Consider the following 24,457-nt stretch of genomic DNA (forward strand, 5'->3'; position numbering starts at 1 on the left):
GAGAGGATGTTATGTCAGGCTGATAACATATATTGTGCCATATGTTATTTTACAGTATAATGAGTACTTGATGTTTTCCAGATTTTCAGGATTGCAAACAAAGCTGTACTGAATGACCTCATTCATCCATCTTCATGCATTTCTACAAAATTTTATAGAATAGACTCCTAGAAGCCGTAATTTTTTTTCAGTATTCCACTAAATAATTAATTATCCCTGCAGACAAATTTAGATGCTATTAGCTCAGAGAAGGCACAGAGAAAGATAAATAATTTGGAATGAATTCAATGCTTCACTTTTGGTTGTGGAGCTTTTGCATTTGGAAGCTGGAGCTTACAAATGCTATCAGAGGGTTGGTGATGAATCACCATTTTGAAAGGATAGTGGTCACACTGGATCAGAGCCAGAGACAGGTGGGGATCTGAAAGTTGATTCAGAGGGTAATGAATGAGTGTTCAGATAATATGGATATTGTAGTAACCATACAAGTATCAACATGGGTTAAGTTAAAACCCCATTGAACTCTGAAAATGGTGACTAGGTGAAGCAAAATACCTATTATTTTCAGGAAAGGCAAGGAAAAGATCTTAAACTGGAAGCCTTTGGCTGAAAACTACTTTCATCTGACCCACCCAATGTTTATAAATCTTATAATAGTTGCTAAACATTTGTTTTTTAATTTATTATAATTATTTTTTTTTCCTGATATAAATCAGAGACATTCTGCAGGGGAGAAGGAGGGAGAAGAATCAAAACAAGGGTGGGAAGAGCACAGGGGACTATGGTGATGGTGCACAGGTAAATTGGTGGTGGGAATTTCAGGGAGACTACACCTGAGAGAAGAAAGCATACACTGTACAAAAATGAAGAATGTTGTAAAATATATAAAAAATTAGAAAAATTAGAAAAAATAGGTGCTAAACATGAAAAATATAGAAAACATTAACAGATAACAATATAGCACTATCAAACTTTCTAAAAAATTTGGAAAATCTGGTTGCACTGGGCCTGCACATTTCTTTGTAGAAGAAAATGCTAATACCTATATGTTTTATTTGCCAATAACATGATTTATATGCAAACTATCTGCTTACCTCCTTTATTTATCTTTCAAGTCCCTGAAGGCATCTAAGATTGGATGCTAAAAGATTTCAGTAATACATTAAGAGTCAGGTTTGTAATATGAGTCAATCCTTTAATAGATACAAAACTCATTAAATGGTTAGTAGGTTGGTTTAGTAAAAGTCCTGTGAAGAATTAATGCGTCAAATGCCTGAAGATGACATCTCATTTTTTAAAGGAGGAGTAACAAACATTGGCATTAAGGCTCTGTTTATACTTTAAAAAAAAATAAAAGGTAGTCAGCAAAGCTTTTCCTTATTGCATCTCAACACAAGACAGTTGAATGAACCTGGTCAACTGCAGTTCAATATAAAATGTAAACTTTGAATATATGCATGGGAATTTCAGATGTACTTCTTTGTAGCTTTAAATTTTTTTAAAAAAGATTTATTTATTTTTATATAAGAGCTGGGGAACAGGCCAGAGGCTTGGGAGGGTGAGAGGATTCACCAGAGACAGAGTGGGGAACAGAACAGGCAGACAAAGGATATACATTGCTGAGGGGAGCAGCGGGTGCAACAGGAGAGGTCTGCGGTGCCATGTGGGAATCTCCCTAGCAGGCCACGAATCGAACCTGCTCTGCAGAGGCTGCAGACAGTTTCACAGCGCTGCGCTCAACCTGCTGCGCCACCAGGGAGGCCCTAAATTTTTTTTGAATATTCATTTATTTATGCATACAAGAGCCAGAGATGGTGAGTGGGGAGCAGAACAGGCAGATATACTGAAATTCACTGCCAAAGGGAGCACTGGGCGGGACAGGAGAGATCTGTTGTGCCATGTGGGTCACCTCCCTGGCTAGGGATCTAACTCATATTGCAGTGGCTGCGGATGGATAGCTTCATAGTGCTGTGTCTTAACACTTTGTGTCACCAGGGAGGCCCCTTAAGCCATCAATAGACAATTAGAGTAGGGAGATGTGGTATATCCCCATTATGAAACACTATTAAGTCATAAGGAAAGATGAAATGCAGTAATTTCAGCAAGATGGAGGGAGGATAAATATGTGTAGTAAAAATAAATGATAAAAATAAATCATGGATGTTTACATAGCAGATGGCTTGATAAAGTAAAATACTTACAAAAATTAGTGGACACTGCTTAATAGTGGTGGTAGGGAAAAGTGTTCTATTGATTTATTAACTATTTAATTATGAGTGGCCAACCTAGCATATCCCCATCTGCAATGCATGCTGTCAATGCCATTTAATAGGCAAAAGACACCACATTGTTTTAATATGATTTTTCCATGTTTACAGTGTTGAATATTTTAGTGTATAATAATTCTATTTCTTAGTGCTGAAATATGTCCAAATCCTTTAAGTTTTCACTAAAGGTTGATCATTGAGTTTACTTGTGGAAGTAAAGCACAATTTTCCCCTTGAAAGCATGTAGGATTGTTAGGTTGGATGGGGGAGGTTCATTCTAGGTAGAATAAATAAATGAAAAAAAATTTAAGTTATTATTCATTTTGCTTTCATGTTTTTTCCTTAAAAGTCATATTATGGTGTTGTATCTGAATACATCTGTGTTGATTACTAAATTCAGTGATAGGAGTAAAAGGCATAACAAGGCAAGTGGTTGAAAATAAAGATGAATAGGGAGATTGGACCAGCTTAGACTGAATCTTATATTTACACTGAATCTTATATTTAGACTAATGTGTTTGGAATTTACAATATAAAGGAACAGCAGTTATGACATCCTGAAATATGCCAGCTTAGCAATAAGGTGATTTTTGAGCTGAAGTCAATAGAGAAAAAGGAGAAACAAGAAAAATTCTCTATCATTTTCCCTACTTGCCTAAAAGCAGGACATAAATCTCCAAAGGTGTTTCTCCTCCCTCTCTGCCATGTTTTATCCCTGGAGACAACTTTAGGCCCCATTAGCTCAGAGAAGGCATAAAGGGACTACATAATAAAATTTATTAAATAGCCTCTATCATTGCTCATGGAAGCCTAAAATCACATTCCTTTGTGAAATCATTTCTCCATAAATCTATTGTTGTTTGTTGAAGATGCTATATAAACTGGAATTCTAAGCTATGGTGGGAGGTTATTTATTTTCCCCTGGGTATTTCCATATAATTATAAATTATGAATATAAAAATCTAAAAAACAGAAACAAAAGACATTCAAACTGGAATAAGAGAAGTAAAACTATCTTTTATTTTAGACATGATCATCATTTTAGGAATTATTGTTATATGCATAAAAGTTACTAGAACAAATAATTGCATTTCTATGTATTTGTAATAAACAATAGAAAACTGAGAATTTTTTAAACTATTATTTATAACATCAAGAAATAGGAAATACTTAGGAAAAATCTAATACAAGAGGGTTAAGACTTATATACTAAAAAACTGCAAAATCCTGCTGAAAGAAATTTAAAGAATAGCTAAAAAATGAGGAGAGACATGTCGTGAATTGGAATAGTCAACATTGTGGCGACGTCAATTCTCTCCATGAGAAAACATCCTTTAACAAGTTCATTAAACTTTGTTCAACCTGAAAATCTGTGCTCCCATTCATCCTTCCATCTTTCTATTTGGGGCATTTCCAAACTGGCCAATTTAGCATACAAAATGTCTCTTAGAGTATAAGTCAGCATTAGAAAGGGAGAGGCGGAGTATTTTCCATTTTATTTAGACTTTGAGTCAAATGAATCAGGATTCATTTGTACATCTGCAGGAAGGAAGCGAGGAGCAATACCCTGATAAAAACTTATCTCATTAAACTTCTAGATTGAACTCTTAGACCCAAGAGACTTTCTTATTAATAAAATATAAGGAAAGCAGCCAGAAGAAGCATTGGGAATGAAAGGATTTTCAGCAAATTGTAAAAGGGTTGGGGCTTCTGAGATTTACTGACAGCTCTTGTCATGGTTGTCTTTATTGTTCTGTCCCATTGGGTCAGGATGGCATTTCTGGCCCCCTCCCATTTCCCTGGTCCCATTAGTCGAAACTGGTACGGACTGCAAGGACCAAAGTAGACCTCCAGGGCCAACTGGGGGTCAGTCAGGAAGAGCCATGGTATGTTAGGCTTGGCCCCTATGTAGGAACCCAGCTCATCCATGTATGAGATATAATCTGTCTGCAAAGTCTGGCTCTGGCCAAACCTGAGGAAAGAAAAGAACATATTGGAATGAGTTTCAAAGTTGCAAAAAAGCAGTACAGGAGTACAGTACAGTCCTCAAATAATGTGGTTTCATAGTAATGTTCATGAAGGAAAAAATCAATCCTGGCCTACATTGAAGGAAACCTATGGTATCTCTGGACCTGCTTTCATTATAGGTGGCTTTGCTTAAAGTCACAATTTCCAAGAACCTATTGAAGTTAAGAGAGGATATGCTATCATTTTCTTATTTTCTATCTCAAAAAATATTAAGTTGGTTACTTCAGTAATATGACCACTCCTCTTTTTTGCACATTATTGAATTTATCATTTACTCTTTGGTTGTCAATGAGTTCATTTTTTTCTCTCCTCCCTAATCCCTATTTATGTTTGATGTTATTTTGTTCCTTTGTCTCTGATGTTGTTGCTCTAGAGTCTCAAGTAAACTCTAGTTTATAACATGTGATTATTCTTTTTTTAAAAAAGATTTATTTATTTATACAAACAAGAATTTGGGGTGTAGGCCAGAGGTGCAGGGGGTGAGAGGATTCACCAGAGACAGAGTGGGGGAACGGAACAGGCAGATATACTGAAAAGCACAGAGGGGTGCAGCAGGAGAAACAGGGGAGGTCTGCTGTGCCATGTGGGTTAGCTCCCTGGCTGGGGATTGAACTTGTGCTGCAGTGGCTGGTGATAGCTTGATAGTGCTGTGTCTTTAACTACTGTGCCACCAGGGAGGCCCCAACACATGATTATTCTTTATATAACATTGCTTAGCCTCTGTCCCAATGTCAGATTTGTATATCAATATGTTTAAAATTGGGTTTGTGTATGGTTTTACTATTGTTGCAATTCCTAATATAAATTGATTCATACTTTTAGTTGGAGTGTGGGCCCATTTGCTCTTAGGAACATTAAAGAACAGACTTATTGCTTATTTAAGCAATGTGATTGATGTTGAGATCTCCATTTTTCCTCTTCTTTATTCCTGTTAGCCTCCAATCTAAAGGCTAGTAAGTGAAGGGAGTTGCATGAGTTGTTAGCACATACAAGTGCCCACTTCACAGAGCTGACCTGTGAATGGAAGGAAGTACAGGGGAGGTTTTTTTGAGTCTCAAGAATCTATATCTTTTCTGCTCTAGACCCTTAACAAGTGATTACCTTGGAGTATTCAATGAATGATATGCTAGAAGCTTAAGAAGAAGGAAATTTCCTATACAATTGCTTATTCACCCACATGCAATCCATTATCTAATTATCCTTTCAACAGATTTTGAAAAATAAGTTGCAAAGGATTTAATTTCATTAAAGTAATTAACATGAAAAAAACTACATTTAAATATCTGATGTCTAGCCACTAAAATGATTTTTTACAAGTCCTATTATTATATAATTAAAAACATTTTTGGATGAATTAGAAGTAAATAATTTTTTAATAGAAAATATGAAAGCAGGTGAACTAATTTCAATTCTTCATTTGGCTTTCTTATCATAGCACTGCCACTTCTCAGTTTTCAGCTAGTTTACTTGCTACAGACATGTGACAGATGGGAAAAAAACTCTTGGGGACAGCATTGGAGGTGTTTCTCAACCTCAACACCATGGACATTTTGAATGAGATAATTTTTTGTTTAGGTGCATTGTCTTCTATGTTGTAGGATATTTAATAGCATCCCCAGTTTCTTTTTTCTTTTTTTCCAATTTTTAAAAAAGATTTATTTATTTATTTATATAAGCACTGGGCAGAGTCAGAAGTGCAGGAGGGTGAGAGAATTCACCAGAACCAGAGTGGGGAACAGAACAGGCGGACTGACGAAATACACTGCTGAGGGGAGCAGTGGGCGCGACAAGAGAGGTCTGCGCGCCATGTGGGATCCTTGCCGGCAGCCAGGGATTGAACCGGTGCTGCAGAGACTGCGGGCAGCTTCACAGCCCAGCGCTCAATGCTGCACTACCAGGGGAGGCCCCATCCCCAGTTTTTTTTCATTAGATCCAGTAGAAGTATTCTCCACTTACAATGACCAAAAATGTCTCCAGACTTTGCCAAATGTCCATGAAGGGCAAAATCACCCCCATCTGAGAACCTGAGCTTTAGTGTCATACATGAGAAATGTAAATGCGATAAATTTCCCATCTAATACTGTCTGATTATAGCAAATGCTCTAAAACTGTGAACTTTGACTACTGACATTACATTAGTGTGTTTCTATATGAAAGGCGAATGTCAGGATTTGTTTGACTAGCAAGCACGATCTCTTACCACTTGAGTTTCTTTCCCATTTTCTCATCAATGTCCTCTATCATTTCAGTTTTGCTTGGTAAGGTACATGAATCTGGAAAGGAAATGAGAGAAATGTTGAAAAAGACAAAGAAATCAGAAATGTACAATGACACATGCTGAATTTCATTCAGTATTTATGAACTGTATCCCTAAAAGATATTGTCCCTTTTGTATCAAGAGGAGCTATCTCTGGTATCTGTAGTGAAATAACAGATCACAGAAACAAAGACCCAAGAAGTTAATGAACCCATTCTGGGAACAGCAAAGCTGTGCATCAACATAGTGATAGTGGAGAAGTCTGGAGCTTCACACTGCACAACCTCATATTCTGTCACTCTATGGAAGGCCTAATCCTCATCATGCCTTAGGTATGCCTCATTCATATAATAGCTTAACAATTTCTTTATATTTCTTAGCTGTATTCTCTTATTAAGGATTCTCTTACAACCTACTTTAATTGTTCATTCTAAGGTATATGACAATTAAAATAGGCCCATGTAAGGAAGCTAGGGTTTTCAAGCATCAATCTGCATCCAGGGAGGATATTTTAAAGGGCACCAGAACATTTTTAGCGTTATTTTGAAAAACTTGCTGCATCAATGGAGGAATCATCTGGTTGCTGCCTGATTTGCCTATTAACAACAATGACAGGAGTAACTCATTTGCCCCAGTAACAGTGGCAGGAGTTGTTGTAACATCACTAGTGCATGAACACATCGACGTTATTACTAGCATCTTACCTCAACCCGCTAATACCCTGGGGTCAGATGTTTGCCTAGAAAGTAAGGGAACAGAATTTTGGTCTGTTTTGTTATGTTGTGTCCCAAGTGCCAAGACAGAGCCTGACACATAATAGGTACTTACTAAATACTTGCTGAATCAAATATCTGACACCCTTCTTTCAAGTAAATTTCATGGGTTTATGAATTTTATCCAATGTCACTTTATAACCTTTAGGTACTTGTCATGGTGTGCCTTCAAGAGAAAAAGACACTAGGTATATTTTTGCCTGGGATCACTCTTATAAAGGATTTCATTACAGGCTCCTTCTTGGTACATTTGAAATAGAAGCCTATCTATTCTAAACATTTTTAGAAAGCACACTCTATAATTGTAGCATTTTCTTCATTACCTATAATCTAAGGTTTCATGAACAATGTATTAGTAAAGGCATTGGCCAATAATGCAATTCCTTGAATAAAATGATGTTTTAAAATAATGATTGAAGTGAATTAAATATTATTTGAGACATTGTTCTCATAGTAATCCTCATATTCTTGATTTCTGCATGTAAGCATACTTGTAGCCCCTGGAGACCATGGGGTCTAGAGTAGAGTAAAGGGGAGTAGACTGTTGGTAGAATAAAAGTGGCCTGACATTGGTATTCTGACATGTTGATACCAATGAGGTCTCTAGCATGCCCTCAAACACATTAGGGTTTCCAATATACCTTTCACAATATACCTTGAAGTTGCAGTAACACACTGCTGCCCTTCTCTTTGTTAAAGCTTTGCAAAGTCTGCCCATTTCCTCAATAAGAATTCTAAGTTCTTTAAGACAGATTATGAGGCTCTCTATGTTGTCCCTTTTTCCAGGTCTTGCCATCCCTGCCCCCCTGTTTTGTTTTGTTTCCCTTACACCAAAATATTTTTGGTTTCTTGTACACCTTTATCTTTTTTCTTACGCTGCCAACTCCCCTCACCAGAAAATCCTAAAGCTTCCCCTACTGTGGCATTCCCCACCTTGTTTTAAGTTCCATGACATCAAAAGCATGTTTGTTTTGTTCCCTTAAACCTCTGGTACCTAGCACAGTGCTTGCAACAATGTTCAATAAGTGATTGTTGATTAAATAAATGAAAGAAAGATTGGCCCACCTACTTGCAAACACTTTAGCAGCCCAGCGGGCCTGCATGTCAGTTGTGGGAATGGTAGCCCCAAGGGACTGGACAAGGCCAATCACTGCCATGGTTGGCTTCTCCAGCAGAGGAGGGAAGATGCCTTTAAACAAGGTGACCTCATTGTTTCTGCTTTTGATGATGGTGTCATCAAGGAAGGGGTAGGCATAACCATAGCCTGTTGCAAAAATGACACAATCAATGGCATCAAACACAGTCCCATCCTCAAACACAGCTGAGGTTGCTGTGAATTCCTTCACATTAGGCTTGATGAACACCTTGCCGCACAGGATCCGGGATGGAAGTTCATCATTGAACACAGGTTCCTTGCGCAGAGGACTGTGAAGCATAAGACAAGAAAACAAAGAGACTAGAAGCAAGGCACAAAGGTCCTTTCTGCAAAGTACTTCCTTTCCAAGAAATATTTATGGAATAGTCCCTAGCACTAAAGCCAAATTTGAATAGTTAAACATCAGCATGAGGACCATGAAGTCTCTTCTTTGGAGCCCTATCTTGCTAGGCCCTGTGACAATCCTTAGGAATTTCTGCCTGAGTTGCCTTTTGGCCCCATGGTATTCGAAGATTCTCTTATGGGTATGTAGACTGTTTAGAAATTCACCAACTTGACAAGAATAAAACTAATGAAATGATTTAGAGAGTTGTCTCTGGAGTCAGACAGTCCAAGTACAATATAGTTCCATCTCTTAGTAGCAGCTGCTTTTCTGTGTTGGTTTCCTTATGTGTAAAATGGGGGCAATTATAGGCTTTGTGAGAGTTAAGTGAGCAATGATCCATAAAGCACTTAAAACAATATCTGGCAAATGCAAACATCATTATTATCTGTGACCTATTATAATTGAAATTCTCATCTTACATGAAGAACTCTGTTTCACTGTTGTGGGATGTTTTATTTCCATGTTTGCTTTCCTTTCATCAACTGTGGTCACAGAAGAGTGTGTAACAACTTTGATACTGCCCATCAGTTGCTGAAATTCTAGGAATGAATTTTTTTTGGATGACATTCTTCATTTTGATGTAAGTTTCCTTTGGGGATTCTGGAATTTCCTCCAACTATTCAAATACTAAATAACTATAAATCTTAGAATTATCTATATTTCTATACTGTTCATCACCAATCTCTATAATTCTGCAACCTCTTCTTTTACCTTATAAGGTGGCAGAAAGTAGGTCCCATTGAATCTTTTTTCTCCTTGCCTCACTCACTCCCCCCAAAGGAAAAGTGAGAGAGTGTCAACATCTTACAGTATGGAGGGAGTTTAATTTTTAGAATGAATAGAATTCCAAAACTATGTTTTAATGGTCTAAAGGCAAAGCCAAAATATAGCTTGAAATTACTCTTAGAAGACAAAAAATCTTAAGCAGCTCAGGGTTTGGAAATGCTACATTAAAACTATTTTTAAAATATTAAACATAATTTTAAATGCATGGTGTTAACATTTTTATCTATAAGATTATAGCCATGTGGGGCCTCCCTGGTGGCGCAGAGGTTGAGCGCTGGGTTGCAAACCTGCCCGGAGCCTCTGCGGCGCCGGTTCGATCCCCGGCTGCTCCCCAGCCACCGGAGGAGGGTCCCACATGGCGCGCAGACCTCTCCTGCGGCCCGCTGCTCCCCTCAGCAGTGTACTTCACTCCTTCTGCCTGCTCTGCTCCCCGCTCTGGCTCTGGTGAATTCTCTCACCCTCCTGCGCTTCTGACTGTGCCCAGTGCATGTATAAACAAAACAAACAAACAAATAAATAAATAAATAAACATGCCTCTATAAAATTAAAAAAAAAAAAAGATTATAGTCATGTGCCAGGCTAATTAAAGTAAGTGTGGTGTGAGGGTTTGGTTTTCAAACCTGGTATTTGTTATTCCAATTATGTTTCCTCTTATTTTTTCTTAACCTGTTTCTTGAAAAATGAAGCATTTTTGCTTGCATAGACCAAAGGTTGAAATTTTTTAGTGAATCCTTTATTATCCACTTAAATTTTCTCTTTTTTTTCTACTGATATAATTATTTTTCTTACCCAGAATGCCTTTCTGATTAATAGGTACTAAATTTTGTCTCTATAGAGTAGTACATAAAAAAGTCTTATTAATTTTATAGGCTATATCAATTCTGTGACTCTTCATTGCCCAACATGTTCTCTGCCTCCTGAATGTTCTGCAAAAAAATTAAACCTCAGTGGAGGAGAAAATGTGCATATTTGTCTGAGCCTTCCTATTAACACTACTTTGTTAATTGTTCCCTGGAGGTCTCTTAGAAAATCTGAGGCTAATAAGAACCAATATTAATATGGTTTTATAGTTTACAAAGTAAGTCTTATATCGTTTTTTATCTTACTGAACACCACAACAGTCTTGAGGAGTAGGTATTATTATTACCATCCTCATTTACCCATTAGTATGGAGAAGAGATTCCTCAAAGAAAAATTTATGAGCTGGCTTAACACTCAAAATTCTATTCTACAGCCTGTAGCTACCATGAATGAATCCTAGTGTCAGGGTGCTCTGCCTGCCTGCTCCATTGCCCTTTTGTGTTCTTCTATGCTCCTTTCCCATTTGACTAATTGTAACAAAGTTTTCACCCCATGCCTTGTCTCTGAGTATGTTGTATTCTATATGCATTCCTTTAACCCCACCAGCCTCAGTGGGACAATTAAATGTAGATCTAGAGAGAAAGAATTCAACTTAAGCCAGTGTCCACCTACTTTGAATGATAGAATATAGATTATAGTAGTACCCATTTAGAGGCATCAAGCCATAGTTTTCATGCTTAAACCATGTGTTCATCTTCTTGACATATAACCAGTCAGAGACAAACGAAGGAAGGGCAGTCCGCAGAAAGGTTGCAAAGCGGGTAACATACACCATATCCCAAGGATAGCCATCATCCCAAACCCGGCTCATGACCCAGGAACCACTTCTGGTGCTGATAATGACCTGGTGGAGAAAGGCAACATGGATGACAAGATCACTCTGGAAGAAATAAGCAAATATGATGCAATTCTATGGACATCTCCATTTATTTCCTTCAATATCCCTATAATTTTTAAAGAGGTGAATCAGAGGAATAGTTCATGATTGAAACTATAATAGAGGCAGAACTACTTTCTCTTTCCATCCCAGAGAGCTAGAGCATTATTGTTGCAAGAATGAGAATCTGAAGTCTTGAACGAGAAGACTCTAGTTAAGTGGCTGGCTTACTCTTCACGGTTAAGGTTACTCTTTAGGTTAAGATGGTAGGTCTGGTAGACACCAATTAACCCTGTGAGCCTCAGTGGTAATGCATGCTGGTGTTTGCTGGTTTGGGTAAGAGAAATGTAGTGAAATCTCTAGCTGAAATTAAGTGGAAGAGATGTCAAGGATTTAGTTCTGTTCTCTGTCCGTGGTTTCCTTTATTCAGTCCTTCTTATATACCTACTCAGTACCTCTGCTGGGCACATGAAACCATGGCAGCTGCCTCTACCCTGAGACAAGCTCAGTTGTTTGTCTATTTTACTACCTTTGCGATAATCCAAGGGAACTTTACTTTTAAAGAATAGTTAAACTTTATTTACATCCACTTAAGAATTCATGTACTGAACACTTATTTCCTTGAAAATATGTTAAGTTTCTTTAGGGTTTACTGGTTATGTATTACTCAGCTTGGAGTCCTCTGGTAGCCTTCCTCGACATCATCCAGTCCAAGTCACATTCTCTTTTCACAGTGCTGTCACTGTCACACCAATGTCACTGCAGTCTCATCACTTCTTTTTGATAATGGCTGTGTACCTGCCAGCCCACTGCCACCCAATGACTATTGATTGAAATTAGGAAATGGTATGATTTATTTCTGGACATACTTATAAAAGATCAAAAGCTTCCAATATTTGCTGAGCATCAGCTGTTGAATGGATAAACGATAATAAGAACCAAATCTTGTGTGATTTTTAGAACTTTGGAGTGGTAAGCATAGTGCCCTTTGAATGGTAGATAAGAAATACTGTTAAATCATCCCTTATACTGGTTGGAATGTAAATCAGTACAATAATTACAGAAAACAGCATGGAAGTTCCTCAAAAATTAAGAATAGAAATAACATATGAGCCAGATAAGTACATGCCTGGGTATTTATCCAAAAAGCACATACACTAATTCAAAGAGATACATGCACTCCCATGTTCATTACAGCACTATTCACAATAGGCAAGAGTTGGAAATAAACTAAGTGTCCATTGATGGATGAATGGATTAAGATGTGTGCATATTCACAATGGAATACTATTTAGCTATAAAAAGATGAAACACTGTCCTTTGCAAGAACAGGGATGGACTTAGAGAGTATTATACTCTGTGAATTAAGATGGGGAAAGATAAACACTGTATGATATCATTCATATGCGGAAGATAAAGTAACAAAACAAATGAATAGAACAGAAGCAAACTCTTAGACTCCAAGAGAAAAATGGTGGTTACCAGAAGGGAAGGGGAAGGAGGATGTGTAAGCTGGGTACAATGGGTCAATAGTGTGGTTTGGATGGAGAGTATGCTTTTGTTGATAAGCATAATGCATTATATACAGATGTTGATATATATATCTGTGTAACCTGAAATTTAGATAAAGTTATAAACCAATGTTATTTCAATTTTTTAAAAAGGAATACTGTTAAATCAATATATGTAGAACCTGACTAGCAACTAGTTTGCCTGGAGGAGATCAGGGCTTAAAGTTGAAACAAAAAAAATCATGTTTGGCTATATACACACACACACTTTCCTCTGATCCCAGCAGAATGCACTTCCTGACCAACATAGGCTATAGTACCTTGCTTTATTGGGAGAATGTCTCAAGTCATCCTTGATGTACTGGGCATATACAACAGGTGCATCTCTTGTGGAGGGACCTGGCAGACACCATTCTCAGTGCCTGAGAAGTTGCTTTAGCAGCACAACCGTACCCTAGGTTTGTTTCTCAAGGTATTTTAGATCATGTACCTGTGCAGCCAGACGACTGAGTTCAACAGCGATGTCAGACCCTGAGTTCCCCAAGCCAACCACGAGGATTCTCTTCCCCTTGAAGTCTTCTGGGCCCTTATAGTCCCGGCTGTGGAAGTAGTGACCTTGAAACTTGTCTAGGCCTAAATGGAACATGGGGAGTGACTTGAGCTGATTTGCAAGAGAAATGATGAAAACTCACATTTTAAAAAATTTTCTTAGTCTCAATTTTTCAAAAACACTTCCCTAATTGAAATGTTTTTATTCTTTTAGTGTTTTTTGACACTAAGCTCCCAAATAATTACTTTTGGTGCCTGAAAATAACTCAAGGTATAGACATATGTGTTTTAAAATTTTTTTTTTTTATAGAGGCATGCTTTATTTATTTGTTTGCTGGTTTGTTTGTTTGTTTTGTTTATACATGCACTGGGTACAGTCAGAAGCGCGGGAGGGTGAGAGAATTCACCAGAGCCAGAGCGGGGAGCAGAGCAGGCAGAAGGACCGAAGTACACTGCTGAGGGGAGCAGCGGGCGGCAGGAGAGGTCTGCGCGCCATGTGGGACCCTCCTCTGGTGGCCGGGGAGCAGCCGGGGATCGAACCGGCACCTCAGAGGCCGCGCGCAGTTTCGCAACCCAGCGCTCAACCGCTGCGCCACCGGGGAGGCCCTAGACATATGTGTTTTAATAGTAATAATGATAAATAATAGTATAACTACTGAGTTCTTACTGTGGGGTAGGCTGAAAGTTTTACATGTTTTAGCCATTTAGTTCTCTGACTGGTAGGTACTAATATCTCTATTTGGAAAGGAAAGGAAATTGCGAAAAACCAGTTAAGTTATTCTCTAAAATCATATGGTAAGAAATTAGTAGAATAGAATTTGAACTCAGGTGTTCTAAGTCTATACTCAAAACCCCCAAATATTCAGCTTCTTAACATTAATGGTTTTAGTCTTCTATTCTTCCTGAATCTCTACTCTTCAAGATCTTCATTGGATCTTCACTTGCAGGTCCTTGATTCTTTTAGTATAAAGGTTTGGGAGGTCAATTATTACTATATGTCATATTAATCAGACTTAAAATTTTTGTTTAGGAAACTTAAGAAAAAATGTGTACAAGCTATGGAAAGATCTATTTCAACCCTGGATGTGTGCATGTAAGCCCCTGAGATTATTATATATTTTCCAAACTTACCAGGAAAGGAATTGGTTGGCAGATTGGGGTATACATGGTGTCCTGAACAAATCATGACAGCATCAAAAATAGAGGATTCCTGTTTTCCATCCTTTTCTGAAACAACTTCCCATTGGCCAGTAACTGGAAAACTTGGGCATTTCTTTACACTAGAAACAAGGGTCTTAAAGAAAACCAGAGAGAAGTTCTTGCTAGCTATAATGCATTTTTTTTCTAGTAGTGTTTCTAGCGAGGAAATAATGGTTGTGAGATTTCCTAGTCATTGAGAAATATTTGGGAGATATTAAAGTAGACATCACAGTGAAACTTCAGTGACTATTCCAATATTGAACGAAAAATGACTCACCAGGATTACATTTACTCTTAAATATCTAGTTAGTAGGCCTGGGGTAAATAACACCGAGTAGTCCTGTGAAAGATGCTATGTCATTTGCTTACTGCCACCCTCTACTGACAATTGTGGTTTTTTCCTTCGCTGACTTCAGTGACAACTCAATAAATATGGGATAGTCTCAGGATTCAACTTTAATCTCTCCGTTTCTCTATATAGACTATCTCCCTTGGAAATACTAACCACTTCCATAATGTGAATATTATGTAAATATATGTAAAATCACATAAATAATTTCAATTTTTATTTTGCTGATTATTTTTCTTATTGGATATATATGCAGTGCATTTAACAGTAATAAGTTGAGGTTAAGGTTTCCAAACAAATACAAGGCACTACTGATTTAACAGAAACACTGTCTCTGTGCCATAATTCTTTTTTTTTTTTTAAAGATTTATTTATTTATTTATACAAGAACCGGGGTACAGGCCAGATGCATGGGAGGGTGAGAGGATTCACCAGAGACAGAGAGGGGAACAGAACAGGCAGACTGATGAAATACACTGCTGAGGGGAGTAGCGGGTGAGACAGGAGAGGTCTGCCACGCCATGTGGGATCCTTGCCAGCCAGCCGGGATCGAACCGGAGCTGCAGAGGCTGCGGAGGCTGCGGACAGCTTCACAGCACTGAGCTCAACCGCCTGCGCCATAATTCTTAAGACTCCTACTCTAAAGGAATGCAGTGGGTAAAAGATGAAGGCAATGATTTATCAACTGTTGATTCGAATTGTTTCCTTCAAAATGTGGCATTTTAGTAAACCAACAACTCATTAAAATCAAACCCACAGAAGTCTTAATATGAACTAGAGAGTTTGGGATTGTCTCTAAAATAGGAGAGCATGAGAATACAGCTGCATCCAACATTACAAGACTATTGAAAAATCTCTCAGAGACTAATGGAAAACACCTTCGGAGCGGAAAACCATGCACGGATTCTTTATAATCTGAATCAACATCTGATAGGTGAGGTATCTAAATATTTAGCTCTGATTTCTAATGGAACACTGTAACCTTGCTTTACCTCTAACCCATAAATATATTGGTACCAACAGCACCATCATGAGGCCCTTACCTCAAACTGTATGTATCTTAAAAGATTCTTCTTTTGAGCAAATGTCTTTATGTATTCCTGGAGCTTGCTGTGGTGCATGTAGTTGGGGTAGTCATCAGGATAAGGGAAGTCTGGAAAGCACATCATCTCCTTGGAAGAATTGGTGAATACAGACTGGTAAATGCTGGCTCTACCTTCTTCGGCTTGGTCCTAGGAAGAATAACAAAACTTAAAAAGGAATCTAGGGATGGTATTTTTCTTATCGTTTCCCGTGAGACCTGGAAAGGAAAGCCTTGTGCAGCAGCTGGCCCGTCCTCTTACTTTATTTAAAAAAATTTTTTTTTTAAGATTTATTTATTTATACAAGAACCTTGGTACAGGCCAGATGCATGGGAGGGTGAGAGGATTCACCAGAGACAGAGTGGGGAACAGAACAGGCAGACTGATGAAATAAACTGCTGAGGGGAGCAGCGGGTGAGACAGGAGAGGTCTGCCATGTCATGTGGGACCCTCGCTGGCTGACTGGGATCGAACCGGCGCTGCAGAGGCTGCAGAGAGCTTCACAGCGCTGCGCTCAACCTCTTGCGCCACCAGGGGAGGCCCAGCCCTCTTACTTTAAATACTAATTTAGCTCTGTGTTTACAGTCCTGTAGAATTTTCTTTCTTTATTCAATCATAGCAATGGTTCTGATCCCATAACCATGTTTAAAAAAAAAAAAAACACAAACACAAGAGACTGAAGGAGTCTTTTACCTTAAATACAGTAAGTCCTCGCTTAACATCCTCGATAAATTCTTATAAACGGAGACTTAAAGCAAAACACATTTAACAAAACCTGTTTGACTGTAGGTTAATTGATTAAAAACAGGAGTTAAATTCTTACGCATATTTTTGGCCAGAAAAACCTCACCAAACTTCTAAATAAAGACCCACAACACATCTAGTATTCATTAATCATTTGCATTCACTTATTCATTCATTTTCCAAGCCACTTATTCCAGTTCAGCAGCTTAGGACACAAGGCAGAATCCACCCCTGAAAAGAACACCTTTCTACCTGAGGACTCACACATCCTCATACTTGTACCAACTGGGACAATTGAGACTTGCCAGTGAGCCTCACTTGCATGCCTTTGGAATGTGGCAGGAAACTGGAGTCCCTAAAGGAAATCCATGCCATGTAAGAAGAATGTGCAAACTCAGACAGGGGCCCCTGGCAGGAATCTTTATAATGACACAATGTTGAAGGAAAAGATGCTGATTATTTAAATGGTATATTTATTATGCTGTCTATACGGAGTTCAGAGGGCTCTTCCCCAGCAAAAGAACCCTCTACTGAAGTGGTTTTTCAACTTTGGCATCTTCAAAATCACCTGAAGTGCCCCTCACACTATAGATTCCTGAGCCCCACATCCAGAAATTCCAACCCAGTGTGTTTGGGGTGAGGACTGAGAATTGGCATTTCCAACAAGTACCACATGAGGCTGATGATGCTGGCCCAGGGACCACACTTTAAGATCCACCACTTTATTTTTGTAAATGAATTATGTGCTTGAGGTGTTCCTTGACTCCCAGCTAGTGGTATTCACTCCTCGCCAGAGAAACACAGGAAACCAGAAGTCTCGGCACATCATTGTCAAGGCATTGTGTCACTGAAAAGAGGCTTCTTTTTGAGAAAGGGTTGGAGGCTAAATTAAAAATAAACATTTCCTCCTTGTTGCAAGGACAGGATAAAAGTTCACACAATGTGCTGCCTTGGAAGCACATTTAAAAGCTGGCAACCTCTGCTCTCCCAAATCCTGAAGAAAAGCTGGAGAAATGAAGGAAAAGGATGGAATGTCATGTAGCTGCTGGATTCAGGACATTTATCTCCCTGCAGCCCCAGCTGACCTTTCGAAGATGAGACAGAGACTGTGGAACCCTCAAGAGAGTTGCATCTCTGGGGGGCAGGAGGGGGAGCTGCCTGAGGCTTTAGTATTGAAAACAAAGCTTCTATTCATTGCTGCTTCTTCAAAATAACTAAGCTCAGGATTGTAACTTTTGAAGCCTCACTTTGAAATTTCTCTTAGGGTCAGAAAAAGAAAGAGTGGTGGCTCACCCTTGGCAGGTTGTTCAGGTTTGAATCTCTTTCATTCACCCCTAGTGATTTCCTTTCTTGATGGTTGTGAATAGAGTCAGGAAGGAGAGTCAGCTGCTCATTGAAGGGAGAGAGGCGGGAGCTGCCGGTTGGAAACTGGTTAAAAAATGTAAGACTGCTCTGGGAAACAGAGGTGATAAGACCTTGGATTATTTCCACGTTAATGAATCTCTGTTCATTTGCCCCTTAACCTTGGCCAATCATATCACGAGCAGTGAAGAGTATGTGCCCTACAGCTCCTTGGAAAGTTCACCAAAAGGCTGTTCTCAAACAAAGGAAAACAGATGTATTATGTAACAATAAACAATTGCTCCAGAGAGCTCGAATTTTCATTATTTCAATATGTGGGGGTTGTGTGAGCAGGGAAGGAGGAAATTAAGCTCAGATTCTGCCTCTGGCTGAGAAACTTGCCTGAGACCCAGAGATCCAAGAATCTGTGGGCATAGAATCACCGTCTGTCTTGGGTTTTAACTGTGTCCATCTCTTATCTTTCTGACTAGAACATAAGCAACTTGAGGGCAAGTTCAGAGGCTAATTCAACAATGTTGGGAATGCATTTTAGCAGTGAGTCTTGATCTTCTTTCCATCTCTCTTTGCCAGTCCCATTTCTGCTTCTCCAAATACCCTCAAGGTCCAGCTTAAAAGCTATCTCCTTCTCATGCATTTCCTTTGCCTTTCCTTTTGCCAGTTGGATGTTACCTCTGCTTCCACCAAGGTCTGTTATCTTTACTGCTAATCACATATTCCATAATAAAATAGTTATTCTAATACTTGTCTTTTCCCTGCTTTTAAAATGCTGGCTGCTTGCTGGACCTTCCTATCTACAGTTATAGCTAACATAGTACCCTACATGTAATGTGCTCAAATATGTATGTATTGACTGAATAAATGAATGAGTGAATGGAACAAAAGCCCAGAAAGTTCTGTTTCCACATTTTCCCCTTTTGCAATAAAACTAATACTGTGCTGTTGTACAATGCTTGATGAGTAGTCTTATTACAGCCAGCATTGAGACCTTTTGAGGACATGTGCTGCTATATTGTGATATATGAAGCTTAAAACCTGCTTACATTTAGCCTGCTAGGGATTGAAGCCCATTTGTTTTTCATTTTGTAGGAAAAGCACGCAGTAAAAAGTTCAGAATTATCAGGTTTCTCTCCTGGAATACCTTCTGCCAAACAGGACTTGCAAGATGAAAGCTTATGTAACACATTTTCCAAAGATCTCTCCCTGACCAATGTTGTATGAAGCATGTTTTCTTAGACAAGTAAGATGGTGGAGCGGTCTAAAGTTTGGAACATTTATATGTGTTTACATCCCCACACGGACTTTGACTATAATTCAGCTAACACACAGTAAGCTTATGGAGAAGAGGACATCGCTCTTGTGATAACCCAGTCTGACTGCATTGGTCTGTTTAATTCTCTTTCCTTATATGAACTTGCTGAACTGGCTACACTGGTTAACTTACAGATCTCTGGATCTGCCACATCCATTGCCTTCTCTCTTGCTTTCTTAGTGCCCCCTGCCTAGAAATCTCTCCTACCTGGTACTGGCACACTGCTGGCAACTACAGGCTATGTCACATAGTGACTCTACCTTCCTTCTTTGAGGACATCCTCATGTCTCAGCTGAGTGCCTTGCTGCAGGAAGTTTCACTTCACCTGGCTAAGATATCAGCAGTCCATCCTCTTCTATATATCAGAAATTGTTTTTTAAGTTGACATTCACTGAGGACTATCTTGCTCTGTAATCTCTGAGATTTGAAGGGTCAGATATGTTCTGATATTTGGAGATTTTTGGATTTTTCTCAATAACTTGCTGAGTGAGATCTGGGCTGGTACCCTATAGCCAAATGTTATAAAATTTTGCAGTGAAATGCAAAGTGAGATGGAGAAAGACTGTACATATAAGAGCCTCATGTCAATTCAACTCACATTTTCTGACCATATGGCTTCAGGACAGATTTTGCTATGAAGTGACTTTTGGCCTATTTTTTGTCAAAGGATCTTGGTCCTCTGTTTTGTCTTGCTTCATCAAATGAAGTAGAAGGCATTTATGGAGAGTGGTTGTCATATATTTTTCATTCCAATAACTAGTGCAAAGTTTTGCCAAAATAGGTACCCAACCAGCTTTTAGTACAGCTAATTAGATAATAAAGAACCAATTCACGATTTAGCTAAGATGGTCAAGCTCCCTGAGCAAATATAAATAAGGAAAATTGATTTCTTAATAAAAAACAACAAAACCTCTTGTTTATTGCCTCATGGAAAATAGAGATTATTTTGTATCTCCTGCACTACTTATTGGGTTATATAAGCTAAATATTTTTTAAACCAAATCTCTCTAGATGATAGAAATGTATTGTAAGTTAACACTGCCATACTTCATTGAAGCAAACTCTTGATTCAGGCTGAGTGGTAACTAAGACCAGGACAGATTATGATTATAAGATGAATGATTGGGATATAATGCCTTCAACCCAAATGTCATCATCTACATCTGACCACCCATGGCTGGAAAATTTGGGAGAGAAAGGCAAGAAATTCCCCAAACCTGACATTTGAAATTTTAAAATTGTGTTTGTGGTGAATATTTCCTGATTATTTATCTCTCAAACAATGAATACGAATGGAAAAGAGAATAATTTTTCTCCCTGGATTTGGGGCTGCCAGGACATTCAATAATCCCACACAACATACATAATCCTCATTTATAATCACTTCTAATATCTGTCCAATCAATATGAGTAAATTATAGAATCATGCCTGTTAGAATTGGACTTAATTTCCAACCCCTCCCTTTGACAAATGAGCACTGGGGTTGGGGAAGTCTAGAAAGAAAAATATGACTTGTCTAAAATTCTGGCTGCCCAAACCTGAGTTGAGACTAGATTTTAGGACTTCTGACCCCAGTCTAGGCTTTTCTTTCCTGCCCATGCTCGCAGGATTTAAGAATAATACATATATGGGGAGGCAATGGGTGCAGGTTTTCACTAATTACAGATGTTTGTACTCTTTGTAGCCCGGAGAGCTATTATTGCCTGTCATCAGATGACAGGGTGTAATGAGTTGGCGATGTCCTTTTCGGGACAAACCCTTCAGGTGTGAAATAGTTTTGAGTGATTGGACATTAGTGTGACAGAGGAAGGACGATTTTACTTTCCAGTTTTTGACCTAACTCCTACATCTGAATGAGAACTGATCAGCTTTGATTTGCTGTGGAACTTATCACCTTTCAGTTGTGTCTCACTCACCGAGAATTTCCACAGGCCTCCAACGTCATTGCTCCTTTCAAAGCAGGTGGGCTCCAGCCCCTCATCCAGACAGCTCCTGATGGAGGCCAAGCCACTGACGCCAGCCCCGACGATGGCCACTCTTTTCCCCATGGTTGCCTGCAGGAGAATCTGGAAAGAACGTCTTCAGAAGAGTTCCTTGAATACTTAGGATTTTCAGTAGAAATAACCAGCTGAGGTGTATGTATCAGGATCCTCACCTTAACACAAAAAGACATAGGCACACATTAATAGCTATGCTCATTATTTCTATCACTTCCGTTAAAGTAAGTTGCTAAATCTGGTTTCCTCTGATTATGCTATTATTCTAGATGCCAAAAGTAGCAGTAGTAAATCTAGAGTGGGAAGGACCTTGAAGATCATCAACCCAGTGCTCTCTATCACAAATGAGGCTATCATCACTCCAGGATTAGAGATTGCTTCTTCAAGGTCTCAGCTAGCTAGAAACAGTGTCAGCACTAGAACTCAAGTCTTCTACAGAAACCCACTGTATGAAATCACCCCCACTCACTTTAAATATTTGGCTCTAAGGGTCTTACTCTTAGTCAACCACTTTCCTTTTCCCAAGGAACCAGCAGTTCTCCAATTGTAGAGGAGAATGGCTTTTATCAGTGTCTTTGATATAAAAATTAGGGAAAGGGGAGGAGTTATAATTCTTAAAGTAAAAATACCTTTTTTCTTGCATTTTTCATGTTGTAGAACCCTGGTGAAACCTGGAACAGAAGGACGGAGTGTGGTGAGGATAAGAGGGGTTGGGGGGAACAGAAGGAGAAAAGGAGCAGTGAGGGGTAAGAATGAGGTCATTGGTCCTGGTTTCAAAAAACTGATATGGTCATTGGAGCTGCAAGGTGAAACCCCTGGGAGATTAAAGGAACAATGGTTCTTTTACTTATTTTTGCTTTGAAACTATAGAATATATAAACAAAAGCTATGCACCTGGACCACAGTGAAAGGTTTTGTTGTGCCAACAGTGAATGAAAAAAAGCTCAATTTTCTAAAACTTAGCAGGCCCTGATTTGAGTAGCTGATAAATTTGGAGGTGATGAGTTTGTAGAACTAGCAAACTCAAAGGACAGAATGTGAAGACACTGATACTTGTCTCTGGCTCCCTCCCAGTTCTATACCCACCTTTCCTGCTTCTAGATACCTCCTTCTGCCTCTTTCTTCCCCTCCCTGAGTGTCTACCAAATGTCATGCACTATAATAATCACTGAGAAGACAATGCTTTCCTTTGATGCATAGAATCTAATGCATCAAGAGAAATGACCAGTGTCACAATGGAAATATGGTTCAGTGCAGTGACAGCATACAAGCAGAAACCTTTGAGTCTCTCTGGAGAAGTATGAGTGACTAAATGGAAATGAGAAGAGACATAAGTCTCCAAGGAAGATTGATACTTGCCAGGTAGACAGTGAACAAGAAACACCAATCAGGCAGAGAGAAAAAATATCTTCACTTACAGAGAAAAGATAACATGATAGAGCCAGCTATGCTTTGTTCAGTGTTGTTGAATCATAAGATGATAGAAATAACAGAAGATGAATTAGACATACAGGACACAGATTATAAAGGATATTGAAGTGCCACACTCAAGAACTTGGGTACCATTCTCTAGGTTATGGTGCTCCATAACCTCCATTTTGAACCAGGAACCTACAAGATCAGAAAAGATTCACATGGAAGCTTAGAATGAACAGTGACTCCAATTGGGGATACCAAATCCCTGGAGGTTATTTCAGTTGTCTATAGTTTAGATGCTGAAGACATAAATTAGAACAGTGTCAGGGGATAGAGGATGGACATAAGAAATATTTTGGAAGTAGATGTTTGGGGACTTGCTGACTGTCTGTAGATTTGATGTCTCAAAGAAGGTTCTGCCTTTTTTTTTTTTTTTTTTTTTTTGTGGGACCCTCGCCAGGGGCTGGGAAACAAACAGGCGCTGCAGAGGCTGCAGACAGCCTCGCAGCCCAGTGCTCAACTGCTGCGCCACCAAGGGAGGCCCAGTTTCTCCCATTTTTAAGAGTTTATGTCATTGTTTGTGGGCATATCACTCAGGATTTAATACAGAAAGCAGAAACCATTCTGTTTCATAAAGAAAGGGGTATGATAGAGGGAATTAGGCACTTGCAAGAGGTGGAAGGGCGGCAGGTGCAGATTCCAGGAGGCTGCCACAACCCTTGTAAAGTGACACGCCTAGAACTACCATCCAGAGGGCAGCAAACTGCTGCAGATGCCCAAGATGCCCAAGAAGGGTGGGACATGGAATTTGCTTGATGTAAACACACTAGTTGGAACATGTTTTCAGATCAACACAGTCACAGAAATCCGGCTTCTGCTTCCTTTTGCCTTCTAAATCCAGATTAGTATCTCACTGGCAAATTGTAAATTGCATCCAAGCCCTAACTGCAAGAGAATGGAAATTTTGGTCTTCCAGTCTTTGCCATGCAGAAGGGAGCTCAAAAGAGGTGGATTGACATGCCAGGTGTCATTCTCAGAAGACCATAACATATTTAATCATTCTTTAATAGTAATAAAACAAATTCTCAGAGATGTATCCTTTGGTTGTATATTTTATGATGACTCTTGCAGAACTTGATATCTCACCTCTGTACAATAAAGAGATTGAACTAGCTAATTATTAACATCTTTTCAACATTTGGTAAATCTCTTACTTTAGGAATTAAGAGCTCCTTTCCTATAAGCCAAAGACAATATAAGTACTATTAAACTGCTCAGTACTGTATTCCTTATCCTGTGTGTTTCCACTATCAAACAGTTGATTTAATTTGACTGCCAAGAGCCACTTTTAAATGGGAAGCTTCCGTTGACATAACTGAGAGTATAAGAAAGACAAAAAGTGGGGCTTCAGAGAGAATCTTTAAAGTGCATTTCTTTGGAAAGAGCTGCTGGTTGCTGTGCTGTTTCCAATAAAGAAGTGGGATCATAGATCTGTTTCTTTCTGCAAGTCAAGGATGGGGGACTCTACAGGGGGCTGATAGAGGGCT

At 38.9% G+C, this 24,457-nt stretch overlaps 1 protein-coding gene across 1 annotated transcript; it reads right to left on the reverse strand.

Moving 5' to 3' along the window:
• Positions 1-3,896: 3,896 nt before the first annotated feature.
• LOC311181104 (putative dimethylaniline monooxygenase [N-oxide-forming] 6) lies at positions 3,897-21,545 on the reverse strand (the record flags this gene model as incomplete). Its single annotated transcript, XM_084249339.1, has 8 exons — positions 3,897-4,239; positions 6,496-6,568; positions 8,395-8,750; positions 11,158-11,357; positions 13,392-13,534; positions 14,582-14,744; positions 16,043-16,231; positions 21,414-21,545. The coding sequence occupies 8 exons, from the start codon at positions 21,543-21,545 to the stop codon at positions 3,897-3,899; spliced, it is 1,599 nt and encodes a 532-aa protein (XP_084105465.1).
• Positions 21,546-24,457: the final 2,912 nt, after the last annotated feature.

The sequence above is a fragment of the Talpa europaea genome, assembly GCF_964194135.1.
Source record: "Talpa europaea genome assembly, chromosome: 12".
Lineage (NCBI taxonomy): Eukaryota > Metazoa > Chordata > Mammalia > Eulipotyphla > Talpidae > Talpa > Talpa europaea.